Below are 15,140 nucleotides of genomic sequence, written 5' to 3'. Positions count from 1 at the left end.
TTCTACTTTCATCACTTTTACTTAACTCGCTGCAATCATCCCTCATTTTGGGGGGCTTTGACTCTGCCAGTCGGTTGTTGTGGGAGAGTACACAATCCCATATATACTACCGGTAATTTAAGGTGTATTTTAGAATTAAGTTTAAAACTGAAAAATGTCAAACAAGTGAATTCAAATGTTTGGTGATGCTTTGGGACACTACAGAGGGTTTTTGGGCATAGTTAAATCATGGCTGAGGGAGTCCTTACATGTTTTCAGTAAAGTATGTGCTGATTTTCACTATAGGCAAGAGCCTGTCCCCTAATACCCATGACAAATTAGGGATGAGTATATCCAAATGTATGTGTGTGTGTGTGTGTGTGTGTGTATAGAGTATACACACACACACACATATATATATCCATCCATCCATCATCTAATCCTACGTTGCCCCATGAGAAGCGTAGGAGCCCAGGGCTAGGAAAGTTGGTCCTGGCATTTAAGATACATATACTGTATATATAATTTATATACACTGAGTGACAAGCCAAATGGTTTCCCGCACACCAGGAAACCATTTACTACGCTGGGTGGTAACCATATAACCAAAATTATGGCATCTAGTGGTTTAGTGGGTAATAACGACACTCCAATCGGATTGAGCCGGTGAAGGATTGTATCCAAGGGGTGGTTGGGGTGTATTGCTCACATATTGCCACTCAGGGATGAGTGAGACTAGTCACTCTCATCTTAAATGTCAGGACCAACTTGCCTAGCCCCGAGCTCCTACGCTCCTTATCAGGCAACGTAGGGTTGGATGATGGATGGATGGATATATTTTATATATATATCTCATCCGAACCTTCTTCCACATCCTAGGGCAGGGTGAGGAGTAGCAACGTCCAGACAGCCCAAGTTTGCCCAGTCCAATAGGCCATGCTTCCATTCACTCATTATTCAATACCCCCTAATCCTGGCTCGATCTGATACACCAAGAAACTTTCACCACATCCTGTAGCTTCACATAAACGTATCTAATAGTCCTGCTCATCATCCAATCCTACGTTTTCCCATGAGGACCATAGGGACCAGGGGCTCGACAAGTTGGTCCTGACATTTAAGATGAGAGTGACCAGCCTCACTCATCCATGAGTGGCATTACGTGAACAATAAACCCCAACCACCCCTTGGATATAAACTTTCACTGTCTCATTCCCACTGGAGAGCCATAAGTACCCACTAAACCACCAGGCGCCAATACTTGGTTATATGGTTACCACCAAATGAAGGAAATGGTTTCCTGTTGTACAGGAAACCATTTAGCTTGTCACTCAGCCACAGGCAGAAGGAAGAGGAAAGTATGAAGGAAAGAAAAACAGAAGAGGGAGTGTAAAGTCACCCGTAGGCAGGAGGAGGAGGAAAGACTGAAGGAAAGAAAGACAGGAGACGATGGAAGGAATGAAGAATGGAGGAGAGGAAAGGGCAGACACCCGAGGGCAGCACTAAATCGAGTGAGTGGATGGTGAGCACCCCCATTGACTCCAGATTAATTATATATTGACTCTATTGGAAAAAAATTTGATTACCAATAGAGTCAATATATAATTATTCTGGAGCCACTCAATACTTGCTACTGGACAACTGAGCTATGTTTCCTCTTAAAAACTCACTCATACGTTCACAATCTGAACAGCATACAGTATTACAAGCAGGTTTCATGACAAGATACAATGCAAAATAATTTCTGGGTTTTATTTTCTTAAAATGCTTTTGGCATTGACAAGAGTTAATGGAATATCAGACAGATCCAAAGTAGACATCTTATAGTAAAATAGTAATATTGAGTTGACAGTACTTAAGACAAGTATGAAATAAACAAAATCTGTACCTTATCCTAATACTGAAGTAAAATATAAAGTCTTAGACAAAAAGTAACTTAAAAAACGTAGTTACTTAGTTTAACTATAAACATCAGGTTCCAGCTATATTACTGATCTTGAAATTACGCTTTTTATCCCGAGCAGCATGGCTGCCAGTCAGCACTCCCATCCTTGTCCTCCTGCCTCGATTCACCTGAGGAAGAAAATCGCATTATTATATATAACGTCAAACATATATGAAGAAAGGATACTCCAGCAGAGTCTACGTACTTCTTTGTACATGACATACAATACTTTGTACTGTACTTACTGCACAGCAAACAGCTATAAAAACGGCACTAGGAATCATTGTGCTTATTATAAAAGAACAAGGCACAGGATACTTGGGTGGTGGCAGGCAGGTTGGAGGGATCGGTGAAAGATGGGATGATGTGACTGCCGGCGCCACACCACTAGCCCCCCGCACAACCGTCCAGGAAGAATAGGAAGAACATGGTTCAACCCTTGCCGTCATATCAACCCCATCACTATACCCACGTTGCTTGTAGAGCCTTTATCCAATCACTCAGGATAGCAGTGGTCCATAGCACACTTTAGCACTGCAACAGTGTTCTACTGAACTAGCATGAAGCTAGTCAATAATAGAATTGCAGTTCACTATATCAGGGCAGATTCAATAACTTCATTCTTTATAAGGGCGATCAAGGAGCATTTTTTTTTTTTTCCATCTACTCATGGCACCATACATAACTAGAACTTCAACAGGTACAGTATACCGGTACTTAATTTACAAACCAAATAAAGAATACGACTGGTGAATTAACACTGGCACTAAAAAACTAAATGTTTATTGCAAACATAACAAGGGTTCAATCAATTAAATTTTCACAATATCAGATGAAAATTAGCAGAAATACTGTCAAGCACCTTCTGTTCAAAGATTATACAACTGGCAGTATCACTTTCTCATCTGCTTGTGATCTCTTCTTGGCAACTTGTAAGCTGGTAGAAGAAACATCTTGACAGGAACTATATGATGGCCATGGCAGTCCTTACATTTCACTGCAACTTTCAATTGGAAATCACACAAAAACCACTCTTTTATGTGGATGTTGTACGGTAACTTATCACTGTCAATACTTATTTCATAACACTGCTTCATTCGACAGGCTTCAAATACTGTCTTATTCACATCTGAATTTCTCTTCAAGGTGCTACTTCTATTTTACTGAAGAATTGTATGTATCGTATACTAACACTACCCGGTACTGTCCAAGGCAATTTACTTGCAATATGTTCACTTACATTGTGCCATGAAACAAAGAACCACTGCACTACAAGACAACCCTCCCCACTTAATCCCCACAACACACCCTGACACTGAGGTCTGGAGATCAGACCGATGTCATGGCAACTTTACAGCAGCCAATGGCGTGGCCAAATAGTGGCAGCAGTCGACAGGCTCCACTGCCACACAAGAGAACCCACATGATGGTGAAGGCCCTCCACTGCTGGCCACCAATTACCTCACTTGTTGACTTGGTTGACATAGGCGTCAAGTTCAGCATCCAATTCTTCAGCTGTGGGTACTTTGGCTTTGGCACCTCGGCCAAAGCCTCTCCCACGGCCGCCTCGGGAACGGCCACCACCTCTGTTGCCTCTGTTTCCTCTCGCACTACGCATTCCTCTCCCACCACGACCACCTGGAAAATAATTAAAAATATTGTAGTAATATTCCACTAAAGAATCAAAACTTTAACCCCTCCATAGCCAAAGGACTGGAATTTTCCGTGCTCACCAGGCCGACGCCGGGGCCATGTTTTGAAGTTTCGAAAATTTATTTATTTATTTATTTTTTTTTTGCCATATTAAAGAGAAAGTTCAGATGCACCTAACAGTGCAAATCCCAGCTTCCTAGATGCATTTTATGGCTTGCAATGGAGAGTGGAAGTTGCAGAAATATCGGCAACCAATATCGCCACCCAGGGGCGCTGCCGCAACGCAACTCGGCAGGTTATTTTTTTTTTTTTTACCTCCCAAAACAATACGAATGGTGCTGAAATGTTGTGCATATATGAGATATGATGATATCAAATGATTTCAGTACATAATCTGTTAGGAATGGCTGGAAAATAAATTGTTATGAATATTTTTTCACCTTTTTGATATAAAATATGTTCATGGTAGTTTCGAGTTATTTTTTACATTATCGTTGTGCTCATGCTTGGAAAAGGGAGCGAAAGAGTTGAATTTTCGGTCCTAAATGAGAAAACTGCATGTCCTACAAGGTTAGACTCTGCCACAGGAGAATAAAGTGGAGGGTCAGTTCCGATTAGCAAAGCGGAAGTCGAGTCGCAACTTTGAGCTCCCACACCACGAGCATGGCTAAAAGAAGAATCATAATGCAGTTTCAGAAGTCTAATTATTACAAATACAGATATTAAGCAGAAATAGATAAGTTTACAGATGAAGGAAAACGTATTTTTTCCATAACATGTTCATCTTTCTCTATCATTTTACGTTCATCTTTATCATTTTACCTTGTTATTTTCGCAATACCGTATATATTGTTGTCTCGTAAACAGGGTGGTTGTGTGTGTTTTGAAAGGGAGGAAAAAGATTGTATTTTCTGTCAGGGTCGAGATAATAGGTGTAACTATGCGTTTTTAGGCATGGCCACAAGCGAAAAAGTCGTACATCCACTCGTCATGACAGCAGGTGGTGAACTGACAGATGATATGTGAGAGGGTGAAGTCAAGGTCAGTCTCATGTCCCAGATTTTCGTTCTCTTCCTGAAGGTTTTCACAGTTTTCTACAAGTTGCACTGCATCAAATGATCCAAACCATTACAGCAAACCTGAGCAAATAGGTAAAGATACCAAGACAAAAATGTATTTTTCATTTATCATGTCTTTTTGTATGTTCCTGTATTACTTCATAATCGTAAACAGGTGGTTGTGTGTGTTTTGCAAGAGAAGATAAAGATGATGTGTTCTGCCTGGGTCGAGATAATGGGTGTAGTTGTGCTTGTTTAGGCATGGCTAGGAGTGAAAAAATCGAAAATCCACTCATCACATCAGCAGACTTTGAACTGCTTGATGAGGTGTATAGGAGAGTAGTGTAGATCAGTGTGAAGACGTTCAGAACGTTCATTCACTTCCCAAAAATTTTTGCAGTTTTTTATAGACTGCGCTCAAATGACGCCTGCGACCATTGATCGGCTAAACGTCATTTGACACCGGCGGCCACGGAGGGGTTAAAGCCAAACTCAAACTGCAATAATTTTACAAAAAAAAAAAAAAAGTAATGGTACATTACTCTGCAAACTGCACAACAGCACAAAATACACAGGGAAGAAATCATTCAGAAGGACACTAGGTATTATAATCATATAAACAAGTTGAACTTGGCCCTGTGCATCCATGTTCTATTACACAGCACAAAATACACTGGGAAGAAATCATTCAGAAGGATACTGGGTACGGTATTATAATCATGCAAATAAGTTGAACTTGGCCCTGTGCATCCATGTTCTTGCCCCACTGAACTGTTACACATTTTGCAACTAATGGAGTAATCTGGACAGGATGAGAAATGTGATTAATGGAAGCTCTTTTGGCAAGATCAGATGATATCAGGGTTGAAGTGTGTGCTTAGATGGTATGGTCATATGGTTAGAATGGACGCAGTCTGGGTGATAAAAGCGTATAACTAAGTGTTTGGAGGATAGAGACGGTATAGTAGGCTAAGGTGGATGGATGTGGAAGCCGAGAGTACGAGGTACGTAGGGAAGTTGACGAGGTTAGGGAAATGACAGGGGATCCAGATGACTACATGAATTAGTCAATCAAAAAAGTATTATCCCCTCTGGGTTTGTTGGATGTGAAAACAAACAAGTTTTGCAGACACGAATATTAACCACCTGCCTCAAAAAATACATATATAGTATAGCACCTAGTATATATGTGAGGTTTTATGTGATTTCAAGTCCTAATAATTATCAAGACCAATATCTGTACTCAGAACCACAGGCTGCCTTTTATATCACAATGCTTCAGCCATGTTTCAGACTGACGTGCGGTAAGAGGGCCAATAGCTTCTTTTCTGGTTGACTGAACAGAGAGGGTACGTAACTGGCTTGTCAGCAGTTGGGCCATTTTTAAAGGCATGACTCTGATATTTCACTTAAATACATGATTCCATATTGCAGAAAATTTATTAAATGCAATCATGCTTACCTATACCACCCCCAACAGGTCTGACACCTTGCTGCAGTCTCTTGACCGGTGCTACAGTCCTGCCGCCTTGTGCTCCACCCTCTAATGTAATGTTCATGGGTCGTCCATCCAAGTGGACACCATTGTACTGTTTTATGGCTTTCAGTGCATCTGCGGGACGCTCAAACACTACATGTGCAGTGCCAAGCGACCTCCCAGATCGATCATAGTGAACTGCTGCATTTCTCATTGTTCCAAATTCAGTAAACAATTCCTGAAAGAGAAAAATGTACACTATAATCATATACAATTGGATGCTGGGGAGAAAAAAAAAAAAAAAAAAAAAAAAAAAAGTCTGAACTCTGAATGCTGATTTTTATTAAATCAAAGCTCTTTTCTCACAAAGATGCACCCCAAATGACTAATACTCTTCGACACATTGGATAACTACCAATTAAAAAGCCAAAACACTGGAACTCATCCTGTGATTTCCGAAATCAAGAAAAGTGGTTTTAGTGGATTTCACATGAGAAAAATGAACTCACAGGAATATTATTTGGGGACCTGACTCCCCCAAAACTTAAGCTTCATAGCTTTTCCCCCTATTTTATCGGAGAAATTATATCATTAAATTCAGCACATTCTCGATCATTTTTAAGTATGCTATAACAATATTAAACCTAAGGAAAAGAGCAATAAAAATAAATAAAATATAAAAATATATAAAAACTGTTTTACACCCATCCATCATCCAATCCTATGTTACCCCCATGAGGAGCGTAGGAGCCCGGGACTAAGCAAGCTGTCTTGAAAGTTAAGATGAGTGGGCAGCCTCACTCATCCCTGAGTGGCATTACATGAGCAATAAACCCCAACCATCCCTTGGATATAAACCTGCACTGGCTCAATCTGATTGGAGCACCTTAATTACTCACTAAACCAACAGGTGCCATAATTTGGTTATATGGCTACCACCCGGAATAGTAAATGGTTTCCTGGTGTACAGGAAACCATTTGGCTTGTCACTCAGTGCAGAGTCATCCATAGGCAGAAGGAAGAGGAAAGAATGAAGGAAAGAAATACAGAAGAGGGAATGTAAAGACACCCATAGACAGAAGGAAGAGGAAAGAATGAAGGAAACAGACAGAAGAGAAAGGAAGGAAAAGAGGAAAGGGCTGACACCCAAAGCAGCTATACATCGAGTGAGTGGATATATACCAGTACTAATGTCCTACCTGCATGGAACTCATATTAGCACCCCCCTCCAGTGTATGACACATAATACTAACAAATTTAACACATTTAATGATTTTATGGTATTGTGACTCATTATTCAATTGGTCAAACTCTGGTTACTGTTTATTTTTTTTCTCCTGGTTCTCTGAACCCTACCTCACCCGACCTTGGGGTGGAAAAGGAGGTCTGGATGACAATGATGATGATGATACATTAACCCAAATTATCTCTTTCCTCCTTTTAAGAAATCCCCATACTGATTATGTCATGATACAACTGGTGTATTCTATGGGCTAGAAACTAAATCAAGTGCTAATCAGCAAATTACTTACACACCTGCAGGGAACTGTTGGGAGAACTTAAAGAAAGTTAAACATTAAGCACACGAAAAAATTAACTGCAGCAAAGAAATGCGAACAAGTAATAATCATCATGTAAAGAAAATGGGTAATTATTGTACTCCAATCGGATTGAGCTGGTGAAGGTTTATAACCATGGGGTGGTTGGGGTTTATTGCTCACGTAATGCCACTCAGGGATGAGTGAGGTTGGTCACTCTCATCTTAAATGTCAGGACCAACTGCCTAGCCCCGGGCTCCTACACTCCTCATGGGGCAACGTAGGATTGGATGACAGATGGATGGATGGTAAAGAAAATGGATTCAGCACATTTCAAATATTTTAAGCATGCCATAAATATTAAACGGAAGCAAAAGGCAATAACAGCAAACAAATATTTAAACATTAAAATATCATACTGACCATGTAAAGAATTCTTTGGATACAGTACATATAGAAACTAGTTTTCTGTTGATGGATTAAGTTACAGTACATACAGAAATTAGTTTTCTGTCTTTACGTAGGGCCATGCATATGTTTATGTAGGGTGTAAAAAAAAAATAATAATAACTTGAAGATAAATATCCAGGTAATCATCTGGTAAAAAAAAAAAAAAACTACGTTTGCGTAGTGCCTTGCATAAGTTTGCATAGGACTGGAGTAGATAACAGTGATGAATGGCCAACACAGCCTGAGCTGTGGCTCATCCATGGGTTAAACATTTTGCATGTTCAACCTGACTGTTGGAGTATATTGTTTTTGGGAGTCCACATAATAATGAGGAATGTGGGTAAAATGACTTCACATACCATAAAGTAAGGAAGGTGGTCTATTATCATATCAGCATAATGATCATGCCATAATTATAAAAACCACTGAATTATTATTGATGTTAAAAATTAGCTTCTTACTTTTAAACTGAATAATAGTGATTATGGACATCAGTCTGGTTGTTTTGGATTTTGGTAAGGTTAGGTACTGTTTATATACTGTAAGTCACACTTGAATAATCCTGGCCGGACTCCTGATGTATCCCCCATGAAACTATGTTTCAACTGTCTTGTATGCATTTAGATTTTTATAGTCTGAACCTGAATGCATGCCACCTCCTGTCTGCACAGAGGAAACCTAAAATCCAAAACATACCATACTTAAAACAGTAGACATCAAAGATTAATCAATTACCTCTCTTTCCCACCTTAGGATACAGTGAGGTATGTTCCAAAAAACAAAGGAAAAACACAAGAATTATTAACAGCATTACTTACATGAATATCTGAATCTGAGACACCAAAATCAAGGTTGGAGATGAGAAGTTTGGCTGGTCCTGTTAACATCTGCGTTCGTCCTCCTCCTCCACCTTGGTACATGTCATGGCTCCATCTTCCATCTACATTACCCTGCAAAAAAAGATAATCATTAACCAGGACTGAAGAAAACTTTTCGGACAACACATCAATGTACAGTATTTTTAACTTCTTATACTGGGAAACATAACAGTTAAGTACCGTACATTTACGTTCCACATAGACGTCGATTTTGCCGTTCCACATTAATACCAGTACCAATTTTGTCTAATTGCCAAAGGTTCAGTTAGGCTTTATTAGATTAGTTTCTACTGATCTCAGTAAAAAGTATAAGCATCAACTTATGGCGAGTTATACAGTTCTAATGGCGAGTTATACAGTCCTAATGTCGAAATCCAAAAACATAACATCCTTAAAAATGTCTAGTACGTCAACCTCAACTAATAACCATTAACGCCACTTCAGCTACTGTACAAGCACTCCTTGTTTTCAATGCTGGATTTCCTCCAAGGTTGAGTCAAATATTATGCAGTTCAGTACAGTGATTCCTTGGTTATTGCACATAACTGGTACCGTACTGTGACTAGTGCATGATAAAATTGCACGATAACAAAGCACAGAGCCTATGGGATTTATCCTAATTGGTACTGGGCACCCCACTTGTAAAACCCAAATTTTCCCATTTACAACAATTATCAGAAACACACACAGGCATGGTTTGGGTAATACAAAATGATGAAAAGGGCAAAGTACGGAAGAAACACGTACAGTACTATGCACAGACATGAGATAGGCTTGAAGTAAGGGGTTCTGAGGCTAAAGGGTTGAGCTAGTAGTCCCCACCACCTGGGATTAACTCCAAGCTGGGCCTCATATTTGAATCCCTAAAAGTGATAAAAAACGAAAGATTCTGCATCATCACAGTCAGCAGAAACTAGCTCAGGTGTGTGATATATTTTTTTTTTTACTAAAAAAAATGTGCCATAACATATTAACAGCTGAGTGTAGATTTTCATCTAGCAGTAATAACAAAAACCACTAAAATCAAAGGTTCACTGTTTCACAGTGGCTATTCTTATGACAATTCATAAGTAATGATATCACCAGCCAAGCTACATTTCCCATTAATTATAAGCAGGCTGTTAGACAGCAGCATCAGTGGCAGGGAATGTAAATACACTGTCTTAATCTGACTGTAAGCAAAATGTTCCTATTACTGTTAACAGGTTAGGTTAGGTTTAAGGTGACCAGAGTCCTGCTTTTTTTAAAGTCTGTCCTGCCTTTTTAATTGACTAAAATGTCCTGCTTTTTCAGAAAACTATCTTAAATGTTCCGCTTTTTTGGGAATTACTATTATGCTATATATAACATGACATTCTTTTATGAAATTATGATGAATCAGTAAAATTACACAATCCAAACCAAATGAAATACTGAATTGTTAATATTAAATGCGTAATACTGTATTTACTAAGTAGTAACTTTTGTCAGCCCATTCACAAGCCAAGAGTGAGAGCAGTGGAAATGAGATACCTGTATATGAGAGAAGCACGTAGAGCTACATGGGGAGAAAGATTGACGGAAGTGAAGTAGCGTTGTGGTGTGAAGGTGATAGAAAGTGTTTGGAGAAATACTTTGTGGTGGTTTGGCCAAGTGGAGAGGATGGAGAGTGAGAGACTAACAAGGAGAGAGTATGTGAGTGAGGTGGAGGGAGGAGGATTTCTGGCGTGCGCCAATGGGTCGAGTAGTTTGGCAATAATTTTCCAACCATCACATTTTGAAGAACCTGCATCATGGAATAGGCGCATTATTTACGTGACGAAAATGAAACCTCCACAAGGCCGCCTTTGGGATGGCACCGAAAACATCCCTCAAATTTGGGGGATGTCTTAGCGCACACAAAAACAGATGAGCGTGACTGTACGGGAGGGGAAAAAAATCCAGTCTATGTAGTTGGGCTTTCCCCACTACAGTGTTAGTTTTACCACTTAATGCCAATCCTCATTTTACCGCGACACGCGTGATAACTTACCGGTACACCATCAAACAATGAAGTTCAACCACCAACGCTCGTCTAGCAATATTTATATCGAGCAAAACAGGACCTAACTGGCCTCATAACCGAATTCCCCCAAAAGTTCTAACGACGGAAATTTGGAAATACTTACCCGTTGTCCAAAACCCGGCCTGTTTCCTCCCATTGGGCGCGGGCCGGCACCTGGTCGACCTCGGGTGCTACCACCTCTTCTGACTCCTCTGCCTCGTCCTCTCATTCCTCGACCTCCTCCTCCACCACCTCTACGATTTCCAGTCTTGATTTTGTTAGTCTTAATGATGTCATCTAGGCTCATATCAACTTTCGCAGTCATTTTTCTAGTTGTTTCACAGACAACACACACGTATCTCACAACTGTGATGGCGTCTCCGTCCCTGCCGGTCCCACAATGCTCAGCAAATGGCGGCGTCTCTTTCAGTGTTGCCAACTGTGGCTGGTGAAAATCTGCTAAAAGACTGCTCAAAAATGGCTAGATAGACCTCAAATCCGCTAGATTACAATTTACATATACACACACATTATATATATATATCTACATATATATATATATATATATTATATATATATATATAAAATATATATATATATATATATATATAAAATATATATATATATATATATATATATATATATATATATAAATATATATATATATATATAATATATATATTTATATATATATATATATATATATATATATATATATATATATATTATATCGATGCTTCCAGGGTCTATTTAATAGGCTACATGTACTTTTGAAATTGAGCATTACTCACCAATTAGAATTCCTAGACTGAGAATATATACTCTTCCTCCTCCTCTTCTGATTGTGGAACAGCCACTGTGTTTGCAGTTGAAGTACTAGGGTGACTGGGGTCTGAGGTAAACTGTAAGTTGCCATTGTCCCAATTCGTTGCACAACAGTCTCCGGAAGTTCGTAAGAATAGCAACATTTTTCCAACCTCTTCAATCCACATCTAACCGTGAGAAGTGCACTTACTGAAGTAGTGTTCAGACGGTTCCTAAGTTTCGATTTTACTATATTTAGTTGGCTAAACAGTCTTTCCACTTCTGCATTTGAGTGTGGCAATGATAATATGCTAATGGCTAGGTCATAAAGTTCTTGGAAGGGATTTATGTCTGAGGCATCTCTATATTTACCCACTTCAATCCAGAGACTTACGGTTGACTGATGATCATGCCATTTAACGTATGATAAATTTCGCCACTGAGTTTCCACTTTTTCAATCTGCTCTGGAGTGTAGCCTAGCACCTCGCAACATCCACAATCGGTTCTTTGATGGCTCTCAAACATTCAGAGGGAGAGAAAAGTGACATTTTCTTAAGTGCTTTGATATTGTCTGGTAGTCTACATCTTAACTCATTACAGAGGTTAACAGCAAAGGATATGCAACGCCTACGAAGGTTGATTTCTTTCTCATTTGGGAGCTTAGATTCCTTTCTAGTTTTCTCACACTCATACCCTAAATGTGAACCAGGATCAACATAAGAGCTTATATCACTAGCCAAAGGGTCAACCTTAGCACCTGGCACTGTCACTCTGTTGCTTGTAGATATTATAAGATTAGTTAAATCTTGCAGAAGCTTGGTTGGATTAACACTTTCACCTTGAAAGGCCTTGACTACACGCTGAACGTCATGGAGAACTGGACAAAAGAAAAGCAAGTACAGTTTATTAACTGGATCACAATACATTTCATACAACGTTTCTGCACTGTAGCATTTTTCAGAGGATCTTACAACTTGAAAATGCAACTTTAGTTCCTCCCATTGAGACAATATACGTGTAACTGCTGGTTCAATGGAAAGCCATCTAGTGTCACATACTCGAGGGATTTTGAGAGGCTCTTTTCCATTATTTAACGTTTCAAACAACTCTTTATACACAATCTGTCTTTTTGATGAATATGAAAACCAATTATATGTTTCACGCACCAAGTAGTCTATGTTACGGGGCAGAGTTTCTCCCACAGAATGTCAAACAGCCAACTGCACTGAATGACACACACATCTAATCATGATCAAATTTGAGGAGCTCTCGTTCTTTTTTAAGTAATTCACATACACCACTGTTCAAGCCTGTATTAACACTTGCATTGTCAACGCCAACACCGATCAGTTTCTGTGGTTGCAGCTTTAAATCACGAAGCAATTTTATTGTAGCACTTGCAATGCAATGTGCACTTCCAGCTTCAATTTCAAGCAGACCAAGATAAGTTGAAACGATTTTCTCCATTTCAGGGCTGAAGTATCGAACTGTAACTCCAAAGTAATTTTACAACTGATATGTCTGTACTCTCATCTATTAATAAACTATACTTTCCATCTCCAATGTCATTGCGCAGGCTGTCAGTAAAGTGAGGTGCCAAGATATTCACAATAATGTTTTTGCACTTGCTTCTATGCAACTTAATATAGCTTGCACTTTTGCTGTCACAGAAACAATGTTTGCACATTTCAGTTAAGTGGTCAACAGTTAAAAATGACGTGTGTGCAGCCACAAATAATGAGAGATCACCTTCAGCTTTACAAACTTTTTGGTTTTGAGTTTCACTGCATTTTGGAAAAGTAATTCTTGACTGTCTGTCACTTGAAAATGGTTCTGATGCCTTCACATGTTTCTTAGCCTTGGCATGATTCTGCAAGTCATACAGTTTTGCAATAATTTCACATTTACAATATATGCAGTATGCTTTCTTGGTATTATTAGATACTGGTCTTAGCCAGTCTTTTAATTCTGGCAATGTTTCCCAATTCTTTCTATAGGTTTTTGTGCACTGAGGACCCATCTTTTCAAATGAGGAGTGTTTGAGCTGTACTGTACGTATTAAACTTAAGAGGGGCAACAAAGAACTGGCGCCTGTACTAGCTACGACACAAGCCACGAACGAAGGCTGTGATACCATGTTTGGCCGATTTATACCCATTCCAACACTCCCTCTTCAGGCTAGCGAGCACTAGCAAGCCTATCATTTGGTAATAAAGGGTCTCCTGCTTTGCCAGAATTAATGGTTCTACTGAAAAAAATTGGCTCTCTAACGCTCGCAAGCCTGAAAATGAAGGGAGGAAAGCCAAACCTGGCATCTCTGGGCTACCATACTGGACGTGTCTACATCACGAATGCCAATTGCAAACGGGCAACTCAGAAACTCATTGAATCATCATTAGTAGATAAACATTTTGTCTCACCAAGATTTCAAACAAATATTTTTCATAACTTGTGATGAATGACTCGTTATCTGCAAATACTGCTAAAAAAAAAAAAAAAACGGCTAACGTCCACTAAAATCCGCTAGAAAATCGGCTAATAGGAATTGCTATTAAAATCGGTTAGGGAGGAATTGAAATAAGCTAGATCTAGCCGAATTTCGGCTAATTTGGCAACACTGGTCTCTTTGCCCGCGGCCCTGCGCTCTGTACTTTTTATATTAAGTGATTTATTGAATTTGTTGGTATATATATATATATATATATATATATATATATATATATATATATATATATATATATATATATATATATATATATTATTACTTTTGTTAAATAGTAGTTTACATCATACACTAGGGTATGAAGTGAACAGATAAATCAAATGTTTTACAACAGCAATCATTTCAATACATCAATTTTTATATCTATAACATTTATCTTTAAGGTCCTTCAGAATTGGTAGCTACAAATATGCTCATAAAAAGTAAGGATTTTGGGAGGGAGGGGAAAAAGTATGCATGAAATACTGCCATTGCACTAAGGAGACATAGATTAATATATAACAATAAAGACGAGAAGTTTTCTTTTTTTTTTTTAGAAAGAATAATATGGCAGGCCGTCAGAGTTGCCGAAGTTGTGTGGATTTAATGCTTGCTTCCATTTAGCAAGTTTTCAACGTCTAGCAGCAGATAATACAGTATAATGAAATTTTAAAAATTCTAATTAAGCTAAATTTTAGGACTCATAGCTCATTTCTTTACTATTATCAGGTTCATAATTGGCTTTGAGGGGAACTGCTGGGACTGGAACAGATGACAGATCACAGTCTTCACAGAATGCTCAAGAAAGAAGAAGAAGAGTGTCAAGGAGTCGTATACTAACAGAATTATCTC

General features: G+C 38.9%; 1 protein-coding gene across 1 annotated transcript; it reads right to left on the bottom strand.

Moving 5' to 3' along the window:
- Positions 1 to 1,716: 1,716 nt before the first annotated feature.
- Positions 1,717 to 11,413, bottom strand: Ref1 (RNA and export factor binding protein 1). Its single transcript, XM_080278535.1, has 5 exons — positions 11,126 to 11,413; positions 8,919 to 9,050; positions 6,098 to 6,350; positions 3,386 to 3,562; positions 1,717 to 2,052 (listed from the first exon to the last, which is right to left on the bottom strand). Exons 1-4 carry the CDS (start codon positions 11,324 to 11,326, stop codon positions 3,387 to 3,389), a joined length of 762 nt encoding a protein of 253 aa, XP_080134661.1. The 5' UTR covers positions 11,327 to 11,413; the 3' UTR covers positions 1,717 to 2,052; position 3,386.
- Positions 11,414 to 15,140: the final 3,727 nt, after the last annotated feature.

Source organism: Coenobita brevimanus, chromosome 74 (assembly GCF_032717465.1).
Source record: "Coenobita brevimanus isolate Jiangsu-jjx chromosome 74, ASM3271746v2, whole genome shotgun sequence".
NCBI lineage: Eukaryota > Metazoa > Arthropoda > Malacostraca > Decapoda > Coenobitidae > Coenobita > Coenobita brevimanus.
The sequence above is the reverse complement of the archived record's forward strand: the minus strand, read 5'-3'. Positions and strand labels throughout refer to the sequence as shown.